Source organism: Apodemus sylvaticus, chromosome 1 (genome assembly GCF_947179515.1).
Source record: "Apodemus sylvaticus chromosome 1, mApoSyl1.1, whole genome shotgun sequence".
NCBI classification, from domain to species: Eukaryota; Metazoa; Chordata; class Mammalia; order Rodentia; family Muridae; genus Apodemus; species Apodemus sylvaticus.
Window position 1 is genome coordinate 201995816 of NC_067472.1, and position 27389 is coordinate 202023204.

The following is a 27389-nucleotide window of genomic DNA, read 5'->3' on the forward strand; positions in this document are numbered from 1 at the left end:
GCTCTTTTTCACCAGCGGGGGCGCTGCATCGGCTTGGGGAGGGTGGGATCCCAGGGGTCTAAGCAGGCCTGGGGATCTGGAGTTGCACCTTCTCCAACCAGGGTCAGCAGGGGCCTTCCTAGGGAGTTCGGGCGCCTGTCAATCTCAGCCTCTGAGATAGTGTGGAACTGCGCAGGCGCAGGCGGGTTCCGCACAGCGCCAAGGCGGGAGCGCGCGGGAGCGAGGGATTCCCTCTGACGTCATTGCTAGGATACCAAACAAACACTCAGCCGCGCTGGCCGAGCTCCTTATATGGCTAATTGCGTCACAGGAACTCCGGGGAGGGCGGGGCGGGATCCCCTCCCGCGGAGCCCCTCAGAACGCAGCCTTAAGGACCCCCGAGACCCCCAGGGTCACCCTATGAGCAGGTGGCAGGTGCACGAAGCCCTGAGGGGCGCCACAAGGTGCTCAGGCGATAGGAAGAGAGAGTTCGAGAGGTTTGTTCATGGAGTTGCGGGTGACGCAAGCAGAGGGGGGGCGGGTCCCGGAGGCATAAATTCGGCCCGGCAGCTCCTGGTTCATTCATAAGACTGGAGCGGCTACGCCGGGGACACGCGGAGCCGGGGCTTGCTGGACTTGACTATTGGTGACTCTTTTTCTTCTTCTTGGAGGCCGTGAAAAATTTATATACATATATACTTTTTTTTTTAAAAAACTGGCGAGAAAGTTTTGTGGGTTTCCTTTTTGCAAGACTCTTTCTAGATCGTTCTTCCGATTCGTCCGGAGGATAGACTTACTTTCTGTGGGCTTCTGGATTGCTCCCCTCTGCCCTCCCTCATTTCTTGGGACGCCTGGACAGGATTGGAACAGCATCTGAAGCGAAAGCTGCACCGCGGCACTGCCCGGCGGGTTTCTGGGCGGGGAGCGATCCCCGCGTCGCCCCCCGTGAAACTGACAGAGCCCGGACTTTCAGGAGGTACAGCAGCGGTCTGAAGGGGACCTGGGATCTTGCAGAGGGAACTTGCATCGAAATTTGGGCAGTTCTCCGAGCCGGAGACTAAGCTTCCCCGAGCAGCGCACTTTGGAGACCTGTCCGGTCTATTCCGGACTCGCATCTCATCCCACTCGGCCATAGCCTTGGCTTCCCGGCGACCTCAGCGTGGTCACAGGGGCCCCCCTGTGCCCAGGGAAATGTTTCAAGCTTTCCCCGGAGACTACGACTCCGGCTCCCGGTGTAGCTCATCACCCTCCGCTGAGTCTCAGTATCTGTCTTCAGTGGACTCCTTCGGCAGTCCACCCACCGCGGCCTCCCAGGTACGTTCTAGATCGCAAAGATTCTACTTTGGTGGTTGTGGGGGGAAAATGTTTCTTTCAGGCTAAAGTGTGGATTGAGCATCCTCTTAAATAGAGACGCGCCAAAACCCAGGATCTGGGAATGCACTTTGGTTTTTGTTTGCAAACTGCAAAGAACGGAGTGATGCTTGCTTGCTAAGGGTTATTTGCGCGGAGCGCGGGAAAGGAATGGAGCTGGGCAAATGCTGGCGATGCCCGGAGCGAAGTATATACCCGGTGGTTAGCAGAAGCTGAGAACTTTTAGCCGAAATCCGGCTCCCTAAGCCGAAGCTAGGCAAGTAGGGGGGAAGAAAGACAAAAACAGAAAAAAATCTCAAGAGAAGCTTCTAGTAGCCTCCTCTTCCCTCCTCCTTCCAAGCGTGGACTGCAGGTCCGCGGTCACCCTCCACCCTGCAAGAGTTCAGGCCTCGAACCCCGGTCACGCTGCCTCCGCCTCCTGCGCGGAGACGTAACGGGGGACCCGTGCGTAAAGGCTGACGCGCTGGAATCCTCCGTCTGACGCGGGGCACGCACGGCGCGCGGCGCCCCCTCCGCCCGCCCCGCCCCTGACGTCCCGGGCACGTTCTATTTTGGAACGCCGGGGCCACGTTGCTAAGGGAGGGGGTAGCGCGGCTTTGTGATTGGCTGTCGCGGAGCGGGCTTTAGCCAATCAACGCTTCCTTCCTATTTGTAGAACGTAGCACCCTTCCTTCCTTTTTGTGGTTCTTCCCATGCTGGGGGTCTCCAAGAGGGAGAGCTAGGGGATCCTTGTCGCGATCGGGCGACTCGGTGCCACCCCATGCGTCTGCGATGATCTTTGTGGACCTGGTTCCCCTGTTGTCATAAACTAGAGGCTTTTGGCTGAGTGTTAGCGCCTCTAAGGGGGAAGTGAAGGCCTCATCCCTTCTCCAAGCGCACATATACGTGCTCCCTGAGCTCTAGACACTCAGTCCTTCCGAGGTTTTCAAACGCTAGATGAGCTAGCCTACAGAGAGGCAGCCAGGTGGCCTCTAAAAGGTCCGCCTTCCCTTGGTTCCCAGGGCCCTGATTGGCCGAGGATTCAGCCCTTCCCTCACCACGCCCCCAAGAGTAGTTAAGCCTCTAGAATTTCACTTGCGGGAGGGGGGGGGGCGTGATGGACGCTTCTTGGGTTCGGGGACGCAGATCCTGTGTCAACCCAGCCCCTTCAAGACAGTCAGAAAGATTCTCGCGGTCACTTTTCTCCGCCTATCAGTCCACTGAAACCTGTCAGTCTGACTGGGGAAGAGACAGATACTCGGAAAGGATGCTCTCAACTCTTAGTCCGGTCCCCCAACACCGTTGGAACTGGGATCTCCGCCCCTGCGGGAGCCCTCATGCAGAGGGGGGTGTGTTTGTGTGTGAGTGGAGGAGAGGAAGGCTTGGGCTAAGGCCTCTCCCTCCCTCTGTGGTGGGGGTGGGGTATTTTGGCTGTATGTGTGTGTGTGAATGTCTGTGGCTCCATCCCGGGAGGTTTTGTCACCAGCTTCTGTCCAGCCTCCTCTCCCCCCACCCCCCCACACCTAAGAGTCACCAACCCAGGGTGTGATTCACCACCCGCTGGAACCGTGCAACCTTTCCCCGAGGAAGAAGGAGGAGGTAGAAGGCAGTTGAGCAGAATCCTCTCATTAACCACTGCGTCACGGTGTAGTGGAAGGGTGGGTGTTGTGGCTTTTTGCCTGTGACACACACATCCACACCCGCTCACCCTGTGCTCACTCACAGGGGTCGGTGTGTGTTATGTGTGTTGGGCGTGTGTGTGTCGGTGGCTTTGTTTGTGTGTCTACGCCCGTGTGTGTATGTCTCACCCCGTAGGAGTGCGCTGGTCTCGGGGAAATGCCCGGCTCCTTCGTGCCAACGGTCACCGCAATCACGACCAGCCAGGACCTTCAGTGGCTCGTGCAACCCACCCTCATCTCTTCCATGGCCCAGTCCCAGGGGCAGCCACTGGCCTCCCAGCCTCCAGCTGTTGATCCTTATGACATGCCTGGAACCAGCTACTCGACCCCCGGCCTGGGTGCCTTCAGCACTGCTGGGGCGAGTGGAAGTGGCGGGCCTTCGACCAGCACGGCCGCCAGTGGCCCCGTGTCTGCCCGTCCAGCCAGAGCCAGGCCTAGGAGACCCCGAGAAGAGACAGTAAGTATGAGACCCCAGCAGTTGCTGTGGAGGAGCCCAGGGATGCGGGCTCAGTTGGCACGGTGCTTGCTAGCATGCATGAAGTCGGTCCCCAGCACAGCATGAACCCCGCAGGAGTGGTTCTGCAGGCCTTTAGCCCCAGCTCTCAGGAGGTGGAGGCAGGAGGAACAGGGGTTTGAGGCCAGCCTGTGCTACTTACTGAGTCCAGCCTGAACTGCAAGAGATCATTATTTTAGAAAGTTGGCCTGGGGACTGAGAGAAGTAAGAGGAGGTGACAGTAATTTTGTCACTTAGTAGTTGGAGGTCCTTCGGAGGCCTCAAGCCTGAAGAACTCTATGATTGCTGCCAGTGAGGAGAGGGGTTGTTATTTGGGGTTCAGAAGGAAGGAATTTTCTCAGGGCTAATCGAGGTACCCCCAGATCTCATGGTCTTTATCTCTTCGACTCAGCTTACCCCAGAAGAAGAAGAAAAGCGAAGGGTTCGCAGGGAGCGGAACAAACTGGCAGCAGCGAAGTGCAGAAACCGTCGGAGGGAGCTGACAGACCGACTCCAGGCGGTAAGGAGGGGTTTGGGGTGTCTCGAGGCTGTGCTGGGAGCACTCCGCCTTGCTTTACCCCCATTTCTCACTGTACCTGCATCCTAACGGAGGAACGCCCATCTTAGGGAACAAGGGTCAGTGCAGCCTGATGGAGAGGCTCTATACGCATGCTCAGACCCGTGCCCACTTACTTCCGGCTGTTTCCCACTTTCCCTGGATATGTCCCCACATGTCACCCTCCTGGCTTTCTCTCAGCCCAAGGAGACAGCTGGAGGAGGTAATTCTCTCACCTTCCTTCGCTAAAGAATAATCCAATTAGCCTCCCTGAGTCCATTTTTTTTCCTGAGCCAGGGATCTACCTGTGTAGTTCAGCCGTCCTCCCCCAAGGCTCAACCCCTGCCTGAGATGCCGCCATCCCTGCTGGCTCTGGCTCGAAACTGTTTTGTACTAAGTCAGTTCCTTACCTGCTACCCCAGCCATCTACAGTTCTCCCGAACTTGAGCTGGTGGCGCCCACCAAACCCACTTTTTTCTCTCTTCTCCCTCAGTGTAAGCCCCCACCTCATGCCCACCCCTTGGAACCAGGGCGTGTCTCTGATTTCCCGTCGTCGGGAGGCTGAAGGGGATGATGGGTAACAGACCCACAATCAAAACAACACATAAGCATTATTTGCTGGCTCAACAAACTTTAGTGCTTTTCTTTTTTTTTTTTTCTCTTAAAAAATATTTTGTTTATTTACTTTCTGCTTGTGCTTGCGTGCGCGCTGGTGCGCCACAGCACACATATGAGGTCGGAGGGCAGTCTTCAGGGCTGGTTCTCCCCTCCCATGATGTGGGTCTCAGCCTTCGAACTCAGTTTCCTAGCCTTGCCCAGGCAATCTCCTTGACTCAGTGCGCTACGTTGCCCCCTTCTGCCCTTTGAAGGCGGAGTACTCCTTAGTCCAGGCTGGCCGCAAGGAAATAGCCCTCCCTCCGGCCTCAGCCTCTGAGTGGTGAGATTACAGGTGTTCACCACCACAGCGGGCTTGGAGTGCTTTCCCATCAGAGACGTCTATTCCTGCCTAGCCTTTGCTCAACCGTCTCTTAGTCTGATGGGGAAACTGAGGCACCGAGTAGCGTAGTCTACCAGGAGTTCCCCTCAGTTGGGAGGGAGCCGTCCTGCCCCCGGGGTCAGCAGCGGGGGCGTCCGTGTGTGGGGCTGGGGCGGGTGGAGCCGCTCTGCGTGCTCGCTGACCAACCACCCTCCTTTGTCTCCTGTGACCTGGCCCTGCTGGGCTCCATTAGGAGACGGATCAGCTTGAAGAGGAAAAGGCAGAGCTGGAGTCGGAGATTGCAGAGCTGCGAAAAGAGAAGGAACGCCTGGAGTTTGTGCTGGTGGCCCACAAACCGGGCTGCAAGATCCCCTACGAAGAGGGGCCGGGGCCAGGCCCGCTGGCCGAGGTGAGAGATTTGCCAGGGTCAACATCCGCTAAGGAAGACGGCTTCGGCTGGCTGCTGCCGCCCCCTCCACCACCGCCCCTGCCCTTCCAGAGCAGCCGAGACGCGCCCCCCACCCTGACGGCTTCTCTCTTTACACACAGTGAAGTCCAAGTCCTCGGCGACCCCTTCCCCGTTGTTAGTCCTTCGTACACTTCCTCGTTTGTCCTCACCTGCCCGGAGGTCTCCGCGTTCGCCGGCGCCCAACGCTCCAGCGGCAGCGAGCAGCCGTCCGACCCCCTGAACTCGCCCTCCCTTCTTGCTCTGTAAACTCTTTAGACAAACAAAACAAACAAACCCGCAAGGATCAAGGAGGAGGAAGAGGAGGAGCGGGGAGGAGGCGGTCCGGGGTGTGTGTGGACCCCTTGACTCCTCCGTCTGACCAGCCGCCGCCTCTGCCTTCGGAACTGACTGACGGAAGGACCCCCTTTGTGTTTTGTGCTCCGTCTCTGGTTTTCTGGGCCCCGGCGAGACCGGAGAGCTGGTGACTTTGGGGACAGGGGGTGGGGCGGGGATGGACACCCCTCCTGCAAATATCTCTTTGTCCTGTTACTTCAACCCAACTTCTGGGGATAGATGGCTTGCTGGGTGGGTGGGTGGGGGAGGCAGCGCCCACCTTTGGCGTCTTGAGTGAGGCTGGAGGGGAAGGGGTGCTGAGTGTGGGGTGCAGCGTGGGCTGAGGTCGAGTTGGCATGCACCCCCAGAGAGACCCAACGAGGAAATGACAGCACCGTCCTTCTCTTCCCCCACCCACCCACCCATCCACCCTCCAAGATGCAGGGTGGCCAACATAGCTCTGTTCTGCCCCCTCGGGCCTGAGCTGATTAACTTAACATTTCCAAGAGGTTACAACCTCCTCCGGGACGAATTGAGACCCCGACCGAGGGAAGTCGATGCCCACTTTGGGAGTCTGCTAACCCCACTTCCCGTTGATTCCAAAATGTGAACCCCCGATCTAACTGTTCAGTCGTTCCCTCCTGGGAAAACTGGCTCAGGTTGGACTTTTTTCTCATCTGCTACGGAGCCCCCTTCCCAACCCAGACCCGCTCCCACCCCGTGCAGTATTATGCCAAGTCCCTCTCACCCACCCCACCCCCACCCCAGGCGCCCTTGGCCATCCTCGTTGGGCCTTTACTGGTTTCGGGCAGCAGGGGGCGCTGCGACGCCCGTCTTGCTGGAGCGCTTTATACTGTGAATGAGTGGCCGGATTGCTGGGTGCGCCGGATGGGATTGACCCCCAACCCTCCAGGGCCTTCCCTGGGCCTCCCCTCCTTCCACTTGCCTCCCCCTCCCCTTGACAGGGAGTTAGTGACCGCGATGCATCCCGGTGGCCTTCTCGCTCAGGCCGCAGACCTTTCTCTTAAGTCCTTCGCCTTCCCCAGCCTAGGACGCCAACTTCTCCCCACGCTGGGAGCCCCGCATCCTCTCACAGAGGCCGAGGCAATTTCCAGAGAAGTTTTCAGGGCTGAGGCTTTGGCTTCCCTATCCTCGATATTTGAACCCCCAAATATTTTTGGACTGGCATACTTAAGAGGGGGCTGCGTTCCCACTACCCCACTCCACCCAGTTCCTCCAGTCCCAAAGATGAGTTCTGACTCTTCCCTCCAGCTTTCCACGAGTGAGAATTCCACGAGTCAGATTTCTATTTTTTAATATTGGGGAGATGGGCCCTACCACCCCTCCCCTCCTGCTGCATGGAACATTCCATCCCTGTCCTGGATCCTGGGTTCCAAGCCGAATCCCAACCTTCGACCCCCAGCTATTTATCCCTTTCCTGGTTCCCAAAAAAGCACTTATTATCTATTATGTATAAATAAATATATTATATTTGAGTGTGCGTGTGTGTGCGTGCGTGTGCGTGTGCGCGTGCGTGCGAGCTTCCTCGTTTTCAAGTGTGCTGTGGAGTTCAAAATCGCTTCTGGGGATTTGAGTCAGACTTTCTGGCTGTCCCTTTCCTGACTGTCACTTTGCTGTTGTCGCGGCCCCTCTGGCTGTTGGAGACAGTCCTGGCCTCTCCCTTTATCTTTTCTCAAATCTGTCTCCGCTCAGACCACTTCCAACACGTTTCCTCTCTCAATGGCCCTGATCTCCGTCTGTCTGTTAGTTCTGGATTTGTCGGGGACATGCAATTTTACTTTTGTAAGTAAGTGTGACTGGGTGGTAGATTTTTGCAATCTATATCGTTGAGAATTCTGGGTGGAAATGTCTGATCAGGAGAAGGGCCTGCCGCTGCCGACCACAATTCATTGACTCCATGACCCTCACCCAGGCTGTATTTGTGATCTTTTTCATTTTTTATTTTATTTTATTTTGCACCTGACCCCGGGGGTGCTGGGGCAGTCTGGCACTGGGCAGCCCCCCCCCCCTTGGTTCTGCACTGTCGCCAATAAAAAGCTTTAAAAAAAAAAAAAACCATGTATCCTTCAGGTCAAAGTGTCTGTTTTCCCTGGGCTCCTATTACTTGACTTCGTTTCAGTAAGACAGAATTTGGATTGCTAGGAAGGTCTTGCAGGCACTAGTGGGGCGTCTAAGGAATCAGGACCTACGGTCCCCTACTAAAGGGAAGCGGATGCTTGCTAGGTCGCCCCATGTTCGCAGGCTGGGGCACCTCCTTGAAGAAGTAAGGGGCAGAAAAGTGTAGGGTCCCGATTTGGCTAAGGGTCCGGGAAACCTCACGGTCGGGAAAGAATTTATTCAGGACCTTGGGTGTGCCATGACTTCAGCGGCAGCTCAGGGTGCAAAAGCTGGGCGCACCAGTAAATGCTAACATTCGGGAGGTGGAGGCAAGGGGATGTCGCGCGGATGGTAGATTCCGGGGGCCGAGATCTAACATGGGGCTTGGTACACCAGGGGAGCCAGAGGTTCGTCGTTAGGGTAACGGAGGCCATGGAGAGTGAGGGTCAGCCCCAGGGAGATTCTACAGGCAAGGACGGACGGACGGACGGACGGACGGACGTTCTGAGAATGCAGAGTCCAGACGCTCCCCTGAAAGCACTGGAGAGCCGCAGCAGGCTTGGAGCAGAGAGGTTAGCGTTAGGTCTCTTCTAGCCCATCCCAGGCTAGGGAGGACACTGACGGTTTCAAGAAGGATCGAGAATGGGAAGCAGAGGAGAGGACGAATCCAAGAGGCACGGAGGAGGCAGAACGTCTCTGTACCAGCAACCCTGGGAAGGAGAACTCGCTGCGCTGCGGGAGGACAGGCTCACCGCTCGGGCGGCTCAGGGGCTTCTTGGAAAAGAGAAGGCGTTTGCTCGAGCCTCGGTCCCCCCCTCACTCTCCTGTCAGCTTGTCTTCCATTAAGTGTGTGTCCGGGCCACCTCGCTCAGGTCTCCTTGTGAGACTGCCTGCTACGCTTGAGATTAATCCCTGGCGCCGTGCTCTCTCCACCGGCTCGGTTACCTCAAAAGACCAGGGCTAAAGGGGTGATCACAACTGTATCCCCATTACTGCTCCAACGCAGAGACAGGGCTGAGCTGGAGTGAACAAATGAACAAATATATGATTAATACGTGCATGCGTGACTAAATACACAAACGAGCAGATGACTGGATGAGCGAGCGAATCGTTGAAAGAGAGACAGCAAGAATACACAGGAACATCCTAGAATTCTAGAGACTAAATCCATTTTTGAGATGCATTTGATTAGAAATTTCTGGGAGGAATGGAAGGGTAACTACGAAGGGAGTTTTAAATGAGAACAGAGGTGGCTTTAGGGAGGTTAGCTTCGTGCTGATCGCCTTTGGATCTAAAAGTGTGGCTTGGTTGCAGGGAGCAAAATGGGATAGATACTCCCGCCCGAAAGGTGGAATTGAACCACTCTGTCGCTAAACAGCTACAGGTTTGAAGCCTGCACCCCAGACCACTGAGGATCATCCGGGCAGAAGGGTCTGTTTTCGGACAACTATATAAAACCCAATTATTACAAAATTTTACAGTTATGGTTACTACTTGTGGCTCACAGCGGATGATTAATTTTAATGGTTTCATACAATATTTTAACTTTTTATCGTGCACATACGCTTTTCTTTGTAAAGTGTTCCGTAATGAGCCTACTAACTAAAAAATAAATAGTTTCATTTGCATAGCGCCTTGCATTCTGGGAACCAGCGCCTAACGATAAACCAGTGTCTATCTCCCTAACTGTCTACGAGCAGAATTTTTTGCGAAGTGAAAAGGCAGGCTTATTTTTTTGTGTTGCTTGTTTTTAAAGGGAAAAAACTCCTTATGCGGCACTCGGAAGCCCCTTCGTAGCAGAATTCGAGATTTTCTGCGAGCGAGAAGCGAGTCTTTCGTAGGGTCTGATGGCACGTGGCCGCAGAGCGACACCTGCTGTTCCTTTGCAGAACTGCAAGTGTGTAGAGTTGACAACCAACTTGTTCCTCTTGCGTTTGGATGCTAAAAAAAAAAAATCCCTTTTTATATCTATGTGATTAGGCCAGGGAAACTGAGGCACAGGTATGGATAATACCACAGCTGGGTTCCTGTAGCCCATCTCCCTGGGGGGGATGAAACCTACACAGTCGTAGTTTGAATATGCTAGGCTCACGGGAAGTGGCCCTGTCGGCAGGGGGGGCTTTAGTGAGGAGATGTGCCTTGTTAGACAAAGGGTGTCACATGGAGGCGAGGCTTTGAGGTCTCATACGTACGCTGAAGTCTGGCCAGTGTAATCCCGGCTGTCTGCAGAACACAGTCTCCTTCTGGCTGCCTTCGGATCAAGGTGTAGAACTCTCAGCTCCTCTTCCAGCACCACGTCTGCCCGCAGGCTGCCATGTTTCTTTCCGTGATGACAATGAACTGTGCCTCTGAAACTGTAAGCCGGCCCCAATTCTTTTATAAGAGTTACCTTTATATATACATGTATTTATATATATAAACAGGGTCTCACTCTTTAGCCCTGATTAGCCTGAAATTCACTATGTAGCCCAGGCTTGCCTGAACTTTGAAGCAATCTTCCTGTCTTAGCTTCCCAAATGCTGGTATTACAGACATGAGTCACAGCATGCAGTTTACATCCTTCAGTGACTATAAGAAGAGAGAAAATCAGAGTTCCTTTACCTAGTTCACAGAGCCCTATACTCTAATTTCTTTCCTTCCATAAACACCCCCAGCCCACCCTCCCGGAGCAGCTTTGAGGAATGCTGCAGGCACACTGCTCCTTGGCTAACCAACCCCCACCCCCGTGTCCACGTGTCCCAGAGCCTCGCATCCTGTCCTCAAATAATACCACCTAGTAAGGCTCCCCTTCACCTGACCCCGGTTTAAATATTAGGAAATGGTCACTCTCTCCCCTGCCACAGACAACCAAACCACCACATGCTTTTCACTTGCTACTGGACTGCATAGAGGAATAGTTGTTGTCACAATCTTTCTCCGAGCCTCAGTTTCCCCATCTGCATAATGCATCTGAGACAGCGTTCCTAGAGCTGCGGCTCTCCTTCCTCATGCTGAGACCCTTTAATACATTCCTCATGGTGTGGTGACCCCCTATCATAAAATTATTTTCACTGATACTTCATAACTGTAATTTTGCTACTGTTATGAATTGTAATGTCAGCATTTGTCTTTCCCAATGATCTTAGACGACCCTGGGGAAGAGTCATTCAACCCACAAAGGGGTCCCAACCACAAGTTAAGAACTCCTGCCTTAGAGAAATCACAATGAACCAATGAATTACACTTTGGGCCAACTATTGGGTCAGCCTCTGGGGAGCGCTAGAGGTAGATGACGGCTACATCAATTCTGAAACTTGTGTGTCTGTGTGTGTGTGTGTGTGTGTGTGTGTGTGTGTGTGTAGGTGCACGTGCAAGGACAACGTGCAGTGTAGACGCCATCCTTCTACCATGTCCGTTGGAGGAATCACCTTTATATTCTGGGCCACCTTGCCATTCTGCGTACAGGTATGTGACATTCTGTGTTCGAAAACAACTTTTGGAAGTTAGTTCTCTCCTCCTTCCGTTATGCAGATTCCAGAGATTGAATCTGGCCGTCAGGCCTGGCCTCCAGTGACTTAGCTGTCTCCCAGACCCTCTCGGTTTGATTATCAGATGCTGCACCGCATGTCCAGCTTCCCCACTGTGCAGACCTGTGTCTGAAACTCCTACCTGGCACCTTGTGTCTATTTCCTAAGAGGCAAGCCACTCAGCAATGAACAAACAAATCTTAACGTGTCTGTGCTTGTCTTTGCTGTTGTCTATTCTGATAAGCAATGTTGGCTTGCTTCCAAGGCGTGAAGTAGCATTTCTTTATAAAAGGTATTTATTTGCTCTGTTTTATTTTTCTACTTGTTTATGGTGCTGAGGATGGAACCCAGGGCCCTTTGAAAGCTAGGCTAGCTGTTGTCCACTGAGCCACGCCCCCAGCCCCCAGCCCTCTCTGGAAGATTCTAGGCAGTTGCATACCTAGCCTTTGATCTTTTAAGACAGCATCTTGCTCAGTTTGACTTTGAACAATGTAGCTGGCCTGGAACTCAGGCCTGGAGTTCAGAGCTGGGATTGCGGATGTGTGCCACCATGTCTGGCTGCCTATTAGGCGTTTCTGTGTCAGGCATTGATGGCTATTAAACCCAAGCCTTATACACGCTGGGCAAGTGCTCATCCACTGAACTGCATCCCTAGCAGGGATCTCACAGAGCAATGACTGACATTTGGGAAACAATCTCACAGAATAAAACAATACAACCATAGACGCTTCTACGACCGAGCAGCGTTTCTGCTAGGTCACACTGGGAAAACGTTCTTATTGTTATCATGGGTGTGTGTTCGCACATGTGGAGGTCGGAGGATGACATCACGGAGACAGCTCTGTCTCCCAATCCTTATTGCCGATATTGTTTTATGTTTTGTCTGCGTGTGTGTTTGTATACCAAAGTGCACGCAGTGCCTGCAGAGACTAGAAGGGGCGTCGGATCCCCTGAGACTGTCTGCGAGCCACTCTGTGGGTGCTGGGAATCGAATCCCGGTTCTCTAGCAAAGCGACGGGTGCTCTTGAGCGCGGAGCCGGCTTCTCCAGCCCTGCATTGCTTTACCTTTTGGTCAATCGCTCAGATCCAGCTCACACTGCCACGCCTGTGGAGCCTGTGCCTTTATCTGGGGACTCTCGCTGATCTCAAATCTTTTCTTTTCTTTTTTGAGACAAGTCTGATTATATAGACGACCTCGAACTCACAGAGCTCCCCTCCCTCAGACATGCCAGGCTTTAAAAAATATATATTTTCGATTGCAAACACAGCCTGAAGGAGTCATTAGTGATTGTTCATGACACGGTTCCAGAACTGGAAGTCGGGTAACCAGCCTAGAGGTGGGTGCTTTAATTTTTTGAACGTAAGTGATTAACTGACATTTCTATGTGTATTGTGGGTAGTGCAGGTGTGTGGTGGAGCACATGGAGAAGGTGACGTGACGACGGGGGTTGTCTCTCTCTACCACGGGGGATTCAGATGATCCAACTCAGACCATCGCATCTTTTACTAGACGATCATTCTTGCATCCCTCAATCATTCCTTTTCGTTGATGGTTTTTGGGGTTTTTGGGGGTGGTGGTGGTTGTTGTTTGTTTGTTTTTGAGACAGGGGCTTTCTACATAGCCCTGGCTGTCCTGAAGCTCACTGTGAAGACTCGTCTGCCTCTGACTCTTGAATGCTGGCATTTAAGGATAATGTTATCACTAGAGGTTTTGTTTTGTTTTTATGTTCCTGTTTGTTTGTTTCATTTTGTGTGTTTCAAATTTTTTCAGCGTAGGGAGATATGAGTGGAGGGACTTTAAAGCACAGAATGTGGTAAATTTTCAACAGGAGTCTTTATTACAGTGTAAATCCAAGCTCAAGGCCTGCCTGGGCCCCATGCAAAGGCCCCAGCATAGGAGTTGGTAGCGGCAGAGGCACCAACCCCTCACGGCGCCTCCAGCGGTGGGTCACCGAAGTGCAGGGCAGCGTCCTGACTATTCAAACTACAAGTCCCAGCAGGCTCCGCGGCCAGGGAGCACGGCCTTTTCCTGGACTCTTAGAGCAGAGCCTCTTAGGAAATGTAGTCCGGGTCGCTCAGGCACTTCCCACTAGGAAATGGCTCGGCCGAGTGGGAGAGGGTGTGGATGCACGGGAAATGAAATTCGGGAAGAGGGCTGCTGGGGTGTGGGCAGGCGTCCCTCGGGCAAAGACACCCCTCTCATTCGGCTTTGGCTTTGGATCCGGAAACTGATGCTGTTGGAGCAAGGGTTCCGGTTCCCGGGATCTTAGCTCGGATCCTGAGGGAGCAAAATTAGGGACCATGAAGTGTGACGTGAGATGGAGGAGGTGCGGAAGATAGCACCTGCCCTCCACCCGATGACCTGCTTTGAGATGGAACCAATGTGCCCTGGGAGATTTGGGAATAGGAAGCGGGGAGCTGGGGGAGTGGGGGAAACAAAAGAAAACCCACAAACAACAGCAAATATCCCCGGTCCACTCTCCTCCCTGCCATCTTCTCCTGTACTTACTTAGCTTTGATGTGGCTCAACTGATTGGTCACCAACGCCACATACTGGTCTATCTGGGCCTGGGGAGACCAAGGAGACAAAGAGGGTTCTGGGTAATTGATGTGAGCCGCTGCCTTTAGCTCTTACATCACCGCACTGGAAGAGGGCCTAGCACTCCGGTTTCAACTGTGAGAAACATAACCGGCCTTTCTGCCTTAGGTGTTATGAGACAGGGTCTCATGTAGGCCGAGGCGGCCTCAGACATGCAATGTGGCTGAAGCTGGTCTCGAACATTTTGTTTCTAGCTCCTAAACGCTGGGATTACGCGTGCGCACCACCACATCCGGTTTTATGCACTGCTGAGAGATTAGACCTGGGTCTTCATGCATGCTAGGCAAGGACTCTATTAACTGAGCTGCAACCTCAGCCTGGGTTTTAGTTTTTCAGACAGGGCTTTGCTACATAGCCCTAACTGGCCTTGCACGAACCACGATCCTCCTGCCTCAACCTCTTGGGTTCTCGGATTGTTGATGCTGCTGCACCCACACATCTCTGAACCGAGGGTCCGCAGCTTGGGCCGTGCCTGAGTCGGGAGTGATGTACTGATAGCAGTTTAATGTGGATTGTAATCCACCTTACGTTTCCGGTGGCACTGGCTTGGAACTCACGGCCTTCCCCGGCTTTTGCATGAGAAGTGTTTTCCCTCCCTTCGTGAGCCGTGAGCCAGGCCCTCACTGGCAGAGTCTACACAGCTGGTCTGGACTCCCACTGTCTTCCTGCCCCAGTCTCTGAGTGCTTGGTGTCTGCTGAGCTCCTGAGTCTGCTGGGACGTGGCGTCTGTGGGACCCTGGCTACAGAAGGGAGGCAGTCACTCCCCCCCCCCCCCCACACACACACTTTTGGCGTCTTCCACGTTGACGGCGGAGAGCTGTACTCACCTGATGCTGTCTGTACAGAAGGGGCACGGTGAACAAAGCAACCACTCCTACAGGGACAGAGGGGGGTGGCGTCAGCGGCTCCACTGAGGGCTTTGCCACCTGGGCCCAAATTCCCAAAATAACGACTCTGAGATTTTTGTTTTGTTTTGCTTTGTTTTTCTGGATTTGGTTTTTTTCGAGACAGGGTTTCTCTGTGTAGCCCTGGCTGTCCCGGAACTCACTCTGTAGACCAGGCTGGCCTCGAACTCAGAAATCCTCCTGCAGAGGATTCCTCCCGACTCTGAGACTTAGCATTTGATGACTGAATGCCCGGACTACACGCTTGGGCTCGTTTCCTGACTGGCCCCTATCTCAGTTAGCCTGTTTATTCTCGTCTATGAATGCCACGTGGCTGGTTACCTCGCCTCGGCTTCACGCGACCCTCTCCATCAGCTTTGGGGCGAACCCCCCTCTCCTCCTCTCCCTGCCGGAGCTCCAGCCTCGGACTTCCGCCTAAGCTAAAAGCCCAACAGCTTTTGATTGACACAGTGCTCAAGAGATCCTCTCTCCCCTTCCTGTGCAGCCAAATCCCGGCCCCAGCCCCTCACCCCTCCCAGCCCCTCACCCCTCCCAGCCCCTCACCCCTCCCAGCCCCTCACCCCTCCCAGCCCCTCACCCCTCCCAGCCCTCACCCCTCCCAGCCCCTCACCCCTCCCAGCCCCTCACCCCTCCCAGCCCCTCACCCCTCCCAGCCCCTCACCCCTCCCAGCCTCCCGTCCCCCCCCCCCCGCCCCCCGCGGCTTCAGCCTTGCCAGCTCACCCAGGATGACGAGGGTCAAGCCATTGAAGATGGCGCCCACAAAGGTCAGGATGTAGAAGAGAAGAGCCAGCTGTGGAGCAAGACTCCGCGTCAGAGAGACACGCAGGCTGTCGCGCCCTCCACCACGGGCACAGAGGACAGAGCTGAGAGTCCCGGGGCAGTCGGGGGGGGGCGGTTACCTTGAGAGAATCCACCAGGTCTTCTACTAGGAAGAAATGCCGTAGCTGTGTGGCTGTGGAGACCACGTGGGTGGCGATCTGCTGGGACAAACGTTCTGTCTGCTCCCGAGTCAGGGTCAGGTCCATGTCCAGGTAGGCTCTGATGGGATAAAGGAGTGTGGTGTGGCGCTCTGTGTGGGTGGGGCCCAAACCTGGGCAAGTGGCTTTACAAGAATGGGACGTTTGGTAGAGGCCAGAGTTAGGGCTGAAGATTTTTGTGGAGAGGGCTGAGGTCGGGTTTAAGATTAGGAAAGGGAATCGAGGATTATCAAGGATAAAGGGAGCTATCAGGGCTTATTGGGGAGCAGGGTTCACGGTCAGAATGAAAATGGCCGAGAGAGGGCATGTGCGAGCTGAGGTCAAGGGTCACATGGGCAGTCTGCCCGTCGGCCGGGCTGGGCAGCCTCCTCACTGGAAAGGGTTGGTGCCGTCGCCCCGGTGCACGGCCTGCAGCACTTTGCGGTAAACCCTGAGAGAGATGGTGGCGCAGAGACCCAGCAGGGCCAGGTGCGCAGCCACGGACACGATGCTAAAGTGCAGGAGGCACAGGAGAGAGGCCATGAGGCCCGTGAAGACGGCTCCCGACGTCCTGGTGTCCTTCCAGTACAACAGGTCTGCCACTGTAGGAAAGAAGACAGCGCTGGGACCCGACCTGCCCAGCACACGCCCTTCCTGCTCCTCAGTTAGAGACAAGGTCTCACCCTGAAGCAGCTAAGGCTGACTTTAACCTATGCGGCCCTGGCTGGTCTTGAACTCCTGATGATTCTGACCCATTCTTTCTTTTCCTGAGACTGAGTTACGTTTGACAGGCCTCCAACTCAAGGCAGACGCTCCTGCCTCTGCCCCTTAGTCTGAGGATCAGACAGGGCGTCACGCATGCTAGGTCAAACCTCTACCAACTGAGTTACCTCCCCAACCAGTCCTATCCAACTGTCTGTCCGTCTGTCAGTCCATCTGCCTGTGTAGTATGTATGTATGTATGTATGTATCTATCCATCCATTCATCATGAGATACAACATCCCTGACCAGTTGTATCTGTCTGTCCGCCCACCCATCCATCCACCCTCCCATTAGTCTGTCGGTCTGTCTATCTATCTATCTATCTATCTATCTATCTATCTATCTATCTATCTATCTATCGATCATCTTTTATTATGAGCTACATCCCTGACAACTCTTATTTATTGGAGGCAGGGTTTCTCTGTGTAGCTCTGACTGTCCTGGGACTTTCTATGTAGAACAGGCTGGCCTCGAACTCACAGAGATTCACTTGCCCTTGTCTCTGGAGTGTTGAAATTAAAGCTCTGCGCCCCCATGCCCGGCTCTGGGTTAAGGGCCATATAATACTCTACAGTGGCTGTGATAGTCTCATTGTAGTCAGCCCTGACCCCAATGTCGGGGTCCTTCACTTTGCCTTGTACCCCTCTCCTGTGAATAGCTCACTTCTGCATTCCCTGACATACACTACCAACTTGGAAATCACGTGGTGAGCCTATTCCCTATCCTTTAACGGTGTAGATTTTGTCAGATCAATCACAAGGAAAACTAACAATTTTTGTTCACTGTTACCATTCCTTTTCTGTGGCAGGGTCTTGGTAGCCTTGGCTGGCCTGGAACTTACAGCCATCCCCCTGCCTCTGCCTCCCAAGTACTGGGATGACAGGGGCGTGCCACCACGCCTAGTTACCAGACATTTTTAAAGTCCTGGGTGTATGGTTACTCACCTGATCGTCTGAATCGTAAACACAAACTACTGACCTGCCCCAGGTTGTCCAGCTCAATTCCCAAGCTGGCCTGAGCCCCTGGTGGGGTCCCTCCAGCCCTCACGGTTCATCTTCCTCATTTAAACCTGTACAGTCCTCCCGAGAAGTAACACCCACTGGAGCCCACCCTCTGATTTCAGTAACCCTCCGTTTTCTCTTCTAGCCTCCACCCTGTCACTGCTCTCAAAACGACCCCCTCAGATGGCCAGACACTCTGCTGTCCTCACTTCTGTACGTTATATTTATTCTCCCGGACAACACTAAAGAGCAATCCTCCTTTCCTAATGCGGGGGTGGGGGCCCTCCCCGTCCGTCTCCCCAGACGGATGCCAGCGGGTGGGGGAGGGGCCGGGTCGCCTGAGGCGGGGCTAAGTTTAGGCACGCGAGGGGGAAGGGGCCTGGCGCAGCTGTGCTGGCGCGTCCAACCCTGAATGACAGCTCCGTAGACAGGACACGGGGCTGGGGGATGGGAGCCTGCCTGCTCGCGGGCCCCAGAGTTCTGGCTTGAACAGGGGACCCCCATGTCCCCTCAACCTCCTCCCGAGACGCCCCCTGATCTGCCGCCCCAGCTCCAGCCTGCCTCTCTGACAGCTCCAAACTCCCAGGAGGAAGCCATGCCCTGGTCGCTGGGAAGAAAGAAGTAATCTGAACCCCTTGCTGTGTCCCCGGACCCCAGCTCCAAGCGTCCATCAAGCCCACCTTGACTCCCCATCTCGGCTCCGGCTCCGAGAGAGCGGCGGCTCCGAGCGGCGGTGGCGGACGCCCGGCTCCTGGGGATTTTGCCCACTTGAGAGGGACCCGAGGGAAAGCGCAGAGGGGAACCTCTCCAACCCAACCAATGGCTGGCCAGAGAGGTGGGGACAGTTCCCAAATTGGGACGTAGTAAATAGACAAGGAGCGGTCTTTAGCCAAGTGTTTGTGGTTCCTGGAGGCCCAGGCTTTTAAAACGAAGGCCGAGTCCATTTACAAATGACCAAAGGATACAGTTATGGAAAAGTAGAATGCTTTGTTTTGTTTCTGAGAAAAGGTCTTGCTGTGAGGCACGAAAATGCCCCTGTCTCTTCCTACAGATTGCCAACATGCCTGGCTCAAGTAAAGGTTTTGTTTGCCTGTTTGCTTTGCTTTTTTATCCTTTAAAAAAAATTTTTGGGGGGGCTCAGAGGTTAAAAACATTGGCTGCTCTACAGAGGTGCTGAGTTCAATCCCCAGTAACCATATGTTGACTCACTACCATCTGCACGTAGGTGTACATATAGACAGAGCACTTATACATTTGAAAACATAGTAAATAAAAAATTTTAAAGGTTCAAAAAATAATTTTATAAATTTATTTTTATTTGTTTTATTGTTTTGAGACAGTTTCTCTACACAGTCCTGACTGTCCTGGCTGAGTGAATGTTTTTGGTTTTGTGTTTTTGTTTGTTTGTTTTGGATTTGGTTTTTTTTGAGACAGGGATTCTCTGTATAGCCTTGGCTGTCCTGGAACTCACTCTGTAGACCAGGCTGGCCTCGAACTCAGAAATCCGCCTGCCTCTGCCTCCCAGAGTGCTGGGATTACAGGTGTGCGCCACCACCAGCTGGCGTGTTTTGTTTTGTTTTGTTTTTTAAACACAATGGCTTGTCTTGTGGTGGCATATACCTTTGATTCCAGTACTCAGGAGGCAGTTTGAGGTCAACCTGGTCTACACAAAGGAACCCTGTCAGGAAATTAACTAACTAAGTAACTAAGTAACTAACTAACTAACAAAACCCAGTGTCTCATGTTGCCCAGGCCGGCCTTAAACTCCCGATCCTCCCACCTCAGTCTACCCAAGTGCTAGGATCAAAGTCCTAGGTCTGAACTTGACGTTCTGATCCGCCTGTCTCTGCCTCTGCCTCCCAGGTGCTGGGACCACTGATGTGCACCACCATGCTTGCCAAGAAGAAACCGGTTTTCTATTTTAGGGCTCTCCTGTGAGTGGGCCACATGCGTGCAGGTGACAAGGGCTGCCAGAAGAGGGCGGCAGATCCCTAGAGCTGCAGTTGGGCGTAGCACTCCTGAACCCTCTGAGAAGGTTAAGTGCTTTTAAGAGAGAATCCATCTCTTCGGCCCAAAGAGTAAAGTTTTTGTAGAGGCCCTAGGGGCTGGGGCCGGGTCACTGCATACAGTGTTTGTAGTCCCAACAACTGTGATGAGATGCGAGGCTAAGGCAGGAAGGAGAATGGCCTGGAGTAGGCAAGGCAGCGACAGAAAGAAGAGACTCTCGGTGGATCTCTGTGAAGTTTGGGACCCGTCCGGTCTACAGAGTGAGTTCCAGGACAGGCGGAGCGACACAGTGAGATCCTGTCTCGACACATCCCACCCCAACCCTTTGTTGCAAAGGGGAGAAGGAGGTGAGGATGGACTCTTAAAAGTCCCCTGAGAGGCTGGAGAGACTGCTCAGCGCTTGGGCAGACTCAGGTTCGAGCCTCGCGGTATTAGTGCCCGCCTACTCCTTTAGTCCCAGCACTCCAGAGGCAGAGGCGGGTGCAGCTCTGAGTTCAAAGCCAGCCTGGTATACAGAGAGAATTCCAGGACAGCCAGGGCTACACAGAGAAACCATCTTGGGGGGGAAAAAACAAAGAAGAAGACAATCTGGGTTCAGTTTCCAGCACCACACCACAGGTCACAGCTGTCCTAGCTCCAGTTATGATCCCCTCTTCTGACCTCCACAGGCACCAAGAAAGCTCATGGTACACAGACATACATGCACTACTAGCACTAAAATAAAATAAACAAATCTAAATATTAGAAAAGTTAATTAAAAAAGTTAAAACCCATGGGCTTGACATGATTTGCAAGTGCATGTATTTACACACACACACACACAATCACACCTACACACATTTAAAATCTTTTGAGACAGGGTCTCACTACAGACCCTAGGTTGGACTTGAGCTTACTGCTGTGTAGACTACCTTGGTCCCACACTCACAAATATTCGCCTGCTTCTGTCTCCCAAACACTGACATTAAAGGTGTAGGCCACCATGCCAGGCCTAATAATTTAAAACATTTTGTAAGTCCCATGGTTATATTCAGCTTCTAGATGGAGCACTCCAAATGAAAAAGGGAGGACTCATTTTTTTGACAGCACCCGATCCTGGTACCCACAAGGAGCCCCGATCTTGTGGGCGGGTAGAGCCAGTGGAAACAGGGTCCGGTGGCTGAAGGTCTAAAATGCCAACTGAAGCTGGGACAGGTGGGTGGAGCTCAAGGACAGCCTAGGCTTATTTCAAAATAAAAGCCGTACGGGATTGCAGATGTAGATATATCAGTGGCAGGGCTTGTGCCTAGAGCGCAGGAGGCCGTGGTGTGAATGAGTGTTGGACAGACCCTAAAACCACACGCTCAGGTAAAGGGAATTTGGGGGGACTCCTTCTCCACTGTTCTTGGGTCCTGTGCCGAGCTGGCCCCGTCACATTTAAGTGTAAATCTCTTCACCTCTGTCTAGCCAAGTCCTTTGCTCGCACTCTGCTTACCTAGAAGGAGCGGCTCCAACGTGAATTCTGATTGGTCTGTGCTATCGAGGCACTGGGCCGTGATTGGCTCCTGCTCCTGCAGCCGCCAATGCTCTTCTACCTCATTCAGCCGAGGCTCCTCAGGACCGGAGTTGGAATCTTGAGATCTTTGTGGGGATGGGGTATGCGCCTGGGGGCTTCCGGAGCTACGGCTAAGCTGAGGAGTCAGGACCTCGAGTCGCAAATGTAAAGACTGAGCAAGTCGGAGTTCCAGATTCGTCTCTGGTGTCATAGAGAGAGAGAGCCGTGAGCGTTCTTTCTTCTTGGATGTATCCTGGTTAGCCACGCACCCTCCGCACACTTCTGAGCTCTTACCTTCTCCAGCCTCGCTGGCCTCCAGTCCATCGGTCTCCTCATTTTCCAGCGGGGTGGAGCTGCTGGTGGCCGAATCCTCCCCAGATCCCGCGCTCCGGACAACCCAGCCAAGCTGGTCGAGGGGCAGCCTCAGTTCCTCCAGCGGGTGCTCGGCTGGAGGCACTGTGTCAGGGTCACCGCGGCGCCCCGGCTCTGGGGACTGGCTCAGGCTAGGGATGCTTTCCAAGCTGTCACCTAGGCCGGGCTGTGGGGGTGGGTCCCGTGGTTCTGAGACCGAACGTCCCTGGGGCCGGGGACGACGAACAACTGAGTCCCTACGGCCCCCAGAGCCCACCACACCGTCGAAGGCAATATAGGAAAAGGTCAGCTCCCTGGGGGTGCCCCAGTCCTGCGATGTGGTCTCCTCCTCCTCGTCCTCCGAGAATTCCCGGGCTGTGTGCAGTTCCCGAAAATCTGAGTCGTCATTCCCTCCTGCAATGGGAGAGGGGTTCTTAGTCTCTCCAAACCATCCAGTCGTGAAACCCTGACACACACACACACGCACACACACCACCCCACTTACCTTCCGTGGAATCGGGGGTAGAAGAGGCTGTAGACGGAGCTTCTTCTGCAATGGGAAAGAAATGAAGATTCTAGAATCTAGAGGCTTAGATGGTCAAAGTCACAGACATGAGCTGTCGAGGTTCTGCAGGTGCAGGTGCATGCTGACAATCCTGTCTACCTGACATCCTAAAATCGACCTGTGACACACAGGACCCAGGGCCTATGCAGCATGGACACAGACTTGCGTGTGCGCACACGCGTGTGGCACACACACACACAAGCACACAAAAAATTCTTTTCAAGGTTGGTGGGGGTGGGTGGTTCGAGACAGGATTTCTCTGTGGAGCCTTGGCTATCCTAGAACTTACTCTGTAGACCAGGCTGGCCTCAAACTCCCACTGCCTCTCGAAGCTGGGATTAAAGGCATGTGCCACCAGCACCCAGCCTAAAAAAAGTTTCTAATGATGGAAATGCACCAATGCTGGAGGCCTGGATAGTTGGAATTTTAAGAAATCTTAAGCTATTTGAATGGTAGGGCATTTTGCTTTCTGTATAAAGTGTAAAACAGTAAGGACATCAATACCAGAAGCGCGGAGCTGCAGGCCTGATAATACAGAGGTATACTCCCAACTACTGGAGATTGAAACAGGAGGACCACAAGTTCAATGCCTGCTTGGGCAAGTTAGCAAGATTGTTTCAAAAGCAAAAGCAAAAAGAGGGCTCGGGTGCTTGGGAGTGGAGCACTTCCCCGCAGGCAGGAAGCTCTGGAGGCGGTCGGTCCACACAAACACAATTGAGCGGAGAGAGGGGACGGGGAGGGGAGGACGGGGAGGAAGGGAAAAACGGAAGAGAAGAGAGAGGCTGGAGAGACGGGTTTCATTAAAAGCACCTGTTGCTCTTGCAGAGACCCCAGGTTCGGGTCGCAGCACCTGCTCTCAGCCATCTATAGCTCTAGTTTCCAGGAAGCCGTTCTCAACCTCTTAGGAGGAGGTCTGAGGACTCTTTCACAGGAGTCACCTCAGAACATCTGGATATCAGATGTTTACATAATAATTCATAACAGTGGCAAAGTTACAGTTACAAAGTAGCAACGAAAGTAATTTTACAGTCAGCACAACGTGAAGGACTATATTAAAGGATGGCCCCATTAGGAAGCTTGAGAACCGCTGTCAGGGATCAGATGCCCTCTTCTGGTCTCAGTGGGCACTGCATGCATGTGGGGCGCAGACATATATGAAGGCAAAACATCACACACATATAAAATAAACATGGAGAGGTGGCTCCGTGGCTAAGAGCACTTGTTGCTCTTCCAGAGGTTCTGAGTTCAGTTCTCAGCACCCACAGGGTGGCTCACAACCATCTGTACTCATATCTCATGCCCACTTCTGGCATGCAGGTGTACATGCAGAGTTCTTATATACATAAAATAAATTACTCTAAAATATAAATAAAATAATTAATTAAGGAAACAGAAGAGGAAGAGGAGGACGGGACGGATAGGGGTCTTAGAAGTTCTGAGCCAGGTCCAACGATGTGATTCTCACATACACAAAGTCCCAGGTTTGATCCCCGGCATGAAATAAACGGAGTGTGTTGGCGCATGCTTGTAAACCCAACACGGGAGATCAGTGGAGGCAGGAGGCGCAGAATGTCAAGTTCAGATTGTTACATATACAGTGCATACAATCCCAGCCCAACCTGGGCTACAGGAAGCGTTATCTCAAAGTCGTCCAAGTACAAGCCTTGGGAAGTTTCAGTTCATTCATTCATTCATTCATTCATTCACTGAGCACACTGTATGTGGCAGGCACCGTTCTAGGTCCCAGAGGGCTATGTTATGAACAAATTAGACAAAACTCCTGACTTCATAAAGTTATACTCTGTGGAAGAGTCCATAAAACACCGAGTCAAACAAGGTAAGGGAGATGGAGTTTCTCTTGAGACAGAGTGGTCTCCAAGGCCTTTCCGATGGCATCAGACCTCAGATGCCACGGGTTCTGCCTTCCAGACAGAGGGTCGGGTCGGCGCAAAGCACTGTGATTAGAACCGGAGCAGAGGGGTGAGAAGACGTGAGTGGAGGGTCAGGGAAGATTAAAGATGATGACAAGATGGGTGGGGCTGGCTGGGGACAGACGTGCAGGGTCTCTCCCTGGTGATTTTAGCTTTAGGCGCTGGGGGGAGGGGAATAAAACTAAAAATGTCCAAATCACACATTCCCAGAACTTAGGCATCTGGATACCCAAGACGTGCAAGTGGCTAGATCTGCTAGCGTCGGCATCCCCAGCTGTCAGAACTACCCTGTGTGGGACGCACACACGGGTGAACACCTACGTCAGGAGCCGAGGGCTCAGAGTGGAGACTGAGGGGCTTGGAACCCGGAAGCTAGCTCCTCGAGCTAGCTTAGGCGCTCTGCACACGAGAGAGCCTCGGCAGCCTTCGAGCATGGACACCCGATCCCGACCCCCCTTCCCGCCCCGTCTCATTCCCTCACCTGGGCAACCAGAGGCCTAAAGAGTGATCATCTGCAGGGTTACTACTGAGTGGAAAAGCCCGCTAACGACTCAGTAGACTTGGAAGCAACCCAGAGATGGCTGTTTTCTGAGGACAGGGGTAGGAGACCCAGGGTGATATTAGGAGTGCCTTTTGGGCAGACCATGAGGGTGAGATGCAAAAATGGGTGCTGAGGGGAGTCGGATCCTTCTATTCCATCCTGACTCAACCCGTCAGCTGAGGCCAGCACCAGGGCCGGGGACAGCTCCCCACGCGCTTGCTCCTTCTCACACTGGGCGGGGCGACCCAATCCAAAGCCCTGCGCGCCCCCTAACCCGCGATCTCGATGACCCCCCACCTCCACCCCACTGCACCGGGTCCTGCGGGTCAGAATGCCCCAGTTGCCTCCAAAGCGCGGGGGGAGGGGAAGGATTCCTTTGTCTCCTTCCCCGCAGCCCGGCTCTCCCTCAAGCCCGCGCGCGGAAGATGGAGACCCTAGGAGGATCCCACGAGGTTTTCTATGCCCCACACCAGGCCGGAGCCTCTCCATACTCACTGCAGTGGGCGAAGACCGGCAGGACCTGCCCCATGGCCCCCCTCGGGCCTGCATCGGTACCCCCGCCCACTCCGGCCGCGCCGCCCTGGGCCTGGGGCCACGGGCGCTCATCTCCACCGCGTCCACGACGCCGCCGCCATCCTCCCGGGCTGCTCCAGCAGCCGCCGCCGCCACCGCCGCCACTGCCGCCGCCCTCGGCTCCGCTGGGCGCGGGAGGGCGGGGCCGCGGAGGAGCAGGCACTGCAGCGCTGGGCCCGGGGGCGGGGCCTAGATTAAAGGCGGAGCTTGAGGCATGGAGGGCGGGACCTCCGCTTTAATGGGCGGGGTCTGGGTTTCGGAGAGGGCGGCCTTTAGAGGAGTGGGGCGGGGCTTGGGCGCAATGCGGAGCTGGAGAGAGTGCTCAGAATATACACACTAGGATGTAAGGGTGTTGGGGCAGATTTAGGATGGCACTGAGAGAGGGTGGGGTAGAGTCTAAGGCTAGCCCTGGAGATGGCGCGGAAAAAGGGGGTGGGGAAAAGTACTCAAACTTAAAACTTATTTTCTTTTTTTTTTTTTAAATACAGATTTATTTATTTATTTTATATATGTGAGTACACTGTCGCTGTCTTCAGACACACCAGAAGAGGCATCAGATCCCATTACATGGTTGTGAGCCACCGTGTGGTTGCTGGGAATTAAACTCTGGACCTCCGGAAGAGCAGTCAGTGCTCTTAACAGCTGAGCCATCTCTCCAGCCTCCAAAAAAAATTTTTTTTAAGATTTATTTAGCGGGCCGTGGTGTCGCACGCCTGTAATCCCAGCACTTGGGAGGCAGAGGCAGGCGGATTTCTGAGTTTGAGACTAGCCTGGTCTACAGAGTGAGTTCCAGGACAGCCAGGGCTACACAGAGAAACCCTGTCTCAAAAACAAAAACAAACAAACAAACAAAAAAGATTTATTTATTATGTACAGTGTTTTGCCTGCATATACTCCTGCATGCCAGAAGATGGCGTCAGACCTCATTACAGATGGTTGTGAGCCACCGTGTGGTTGCTGGGAATTGAACTCAGGACATCTCTCCAGCCCTAACAGTTATTTTTACAATTATTTATCTGTGTGTGGGGGTTTCCTGTGGGGCAGGTCACTTTCCTCCAGGCGCGTGTACATACCCTGGAAGCTTACCCTCAGTCTTCAGAGTAGGAGCCTTGGGAAGTTTCCATTCATTCATCCTTTTAATAATCATCTACTGGGGCTGGAGAGATGGCTTAGCGGGTAAGAGCACTGACTGCTCTTCCGAAGGTCCTGAGTTCAAATCCCAGCAACCATATGGTGGCTCACCACCCATCCGCAACGAGATCTGATGACCTCTTCTGGTGTGTCTGAAGACAGCTACAGTGTACTTATATATAATAATAAATAATACACATTGAAAAAAAAATAATCATCTACTAAGCATGTGTGGGAAGACAGATACTGTTCTAGGCCCCAGAGGGGTACTCTATAAGAAAGTTAGACAACACTCCTCGTCTATCCTGACTCGGCCACACCGTCGACACCAGGTCCCGGGGTTCCCTCTTTCTACCATGCTGGCTTTGGGGATTGAACTTAGGGCATCAGGCAAAGGTCTTTTACTCACTGAGCCTCCTTGCCCAGCCCAAAGCACTCCAAACCTTTAAGGGTCAGAGAGGAGCTTAGCCACAGGCGGGGTTGAGGCGACCGCAGAGAATGATGTAATAGATGGGTTCTGAGCCTCAGACGTGGTCTGGAAAGGACCGGAAGGAGGCGAGAGACAGGCGCGGCTGGTAAAAGGACCGCGAGCAGTGGATGGGACAGCTTCCGGTTTTTAAGCTATTGTTATTATAATTAGATTGGGTTTTTCTGTTGCTTTGTTTTGTATTTTAAGAAAGGGCCTTATGCAGCCTAAAATGGCTTTGAACTCCTGATTGTCTTTCCTCCTACTCCCAAGTGCTGGGATCTCAGGCCTGTAACACCAAATCCGGCTGGGGGGCCACCTTTGACTAGAAAGTACCCAATAGGCAGAAGCAGGAAGATCTGAAGAAGGGGTTGGAGATTCAACTACAATAGTGTTTGAGTCCAGCCTGGCTATGTGAGGATCTGTCTCCAACAAACCGTACCCAAACACGAGGGCTCAGGAGGGGTGCTTGGCCCACACACGTGGTAGAGCTTTCGGTTAGGCAATCCACTGTCAGAAGAAGCTCCTTTAGCCGAAGCCATGGGTTCTAGAGGTCAACTCTCTGACACCTAGCTTCCTTTTTCTGTCATTCAGTTTCCTCTTTTCTAAATTGGTCACATAAATGTC

The 27389-nt window shown here is 53.4% G+C and overlaps 2 protein-coding genes and 1 non-coding gene across 5 annotated transcripts; 1 reads left to right on the forward strand and 2 right to left on the reverse strand.

Moving 5' to 3' along the window:
* The first annotated feature begins 580 nt into the window (after positions 1-580).
* Positions 581-7310, forward strand: Fosb (FosB proto-oncogene, AP-1 transcription factor subunit). Of its 2 annotated transcripts, XM_052171686.1 has the most exons (5): positions 581-1293; positions 3145-3465; positions 3914-4021; positions 5287-5442; positions 5583-5671. In XM_052171686.1, the coding sequence occupies exons 1-5, from the start codon at positions 1171-1173 to the stop codon at positions 5583-5585; spliced, it is 711 nt and encodes a 236-aa protein (XP_052027646.1). In that variant the 5' UTR covers positions 581-1170; the 3' UTR covers positions 5586-5671. The 2 variants fall into 2 exon arrangements, with proteins under 2 accessions (XP_052027646.1, XP_052027641.1); XM_052171681.1 differs by having other exon boundaries at positions 5287-7310.
* Positions 7311-9270: 1960 nt separating this feature from the next.
* Trnastop-uca (transfer RNA opal suppressor (anticodon UCA)) lies at positions 9271-9357 on the reverse strand. Its single transcript has one exon. It is a non-coding gene; the product is annotated as a tRNA-Sec (tRNA).
* A 3896-nt stretch (positions 9358-13253) lies between these two features.
* On the reverse strand, positions 13254-25259 carry Rtn2 (reticulon 2). 2 transcript variants are annotated; one of them, XM_052171692.1, is made up of 10 exons: positions 25088-25259; positions 22061-22105; positions 21499-21969; positions 21145-21405; positions 16294-16501; positions 15843-15981; positions 15664-15733; positions 14865-14911; positions 13948-14006; positions 13254-13716 (listed from the first exon to the last, which is right to left on the reverse strand). In XM_052171692.1, the coding sequence occupies exons 1-10, from the start codon at positions 25119-25121 to the stop codon at positions 13638-13640; spliced, it is 1413 nt and encodes a 470-aa protein (XP_052027652.1). In that variant the 5' UTR covers positions 25122-25259; the 3' UTR covers positions 13254-13637. The 2 variants fall into 2 exon arrangements, with proteins under 2 accessions (XP_052027652.1, XP_052027659.1); XM_052171699.1 differs by lacking the exons at positions 21145-21405; positions 21499-21969; positions 22061-22105; positions 25088-25259 and adding an exon at positions 18344-18459.
* Between the last annotated feature and the right edge of the window lie 2130 nt (positions 25260-27389).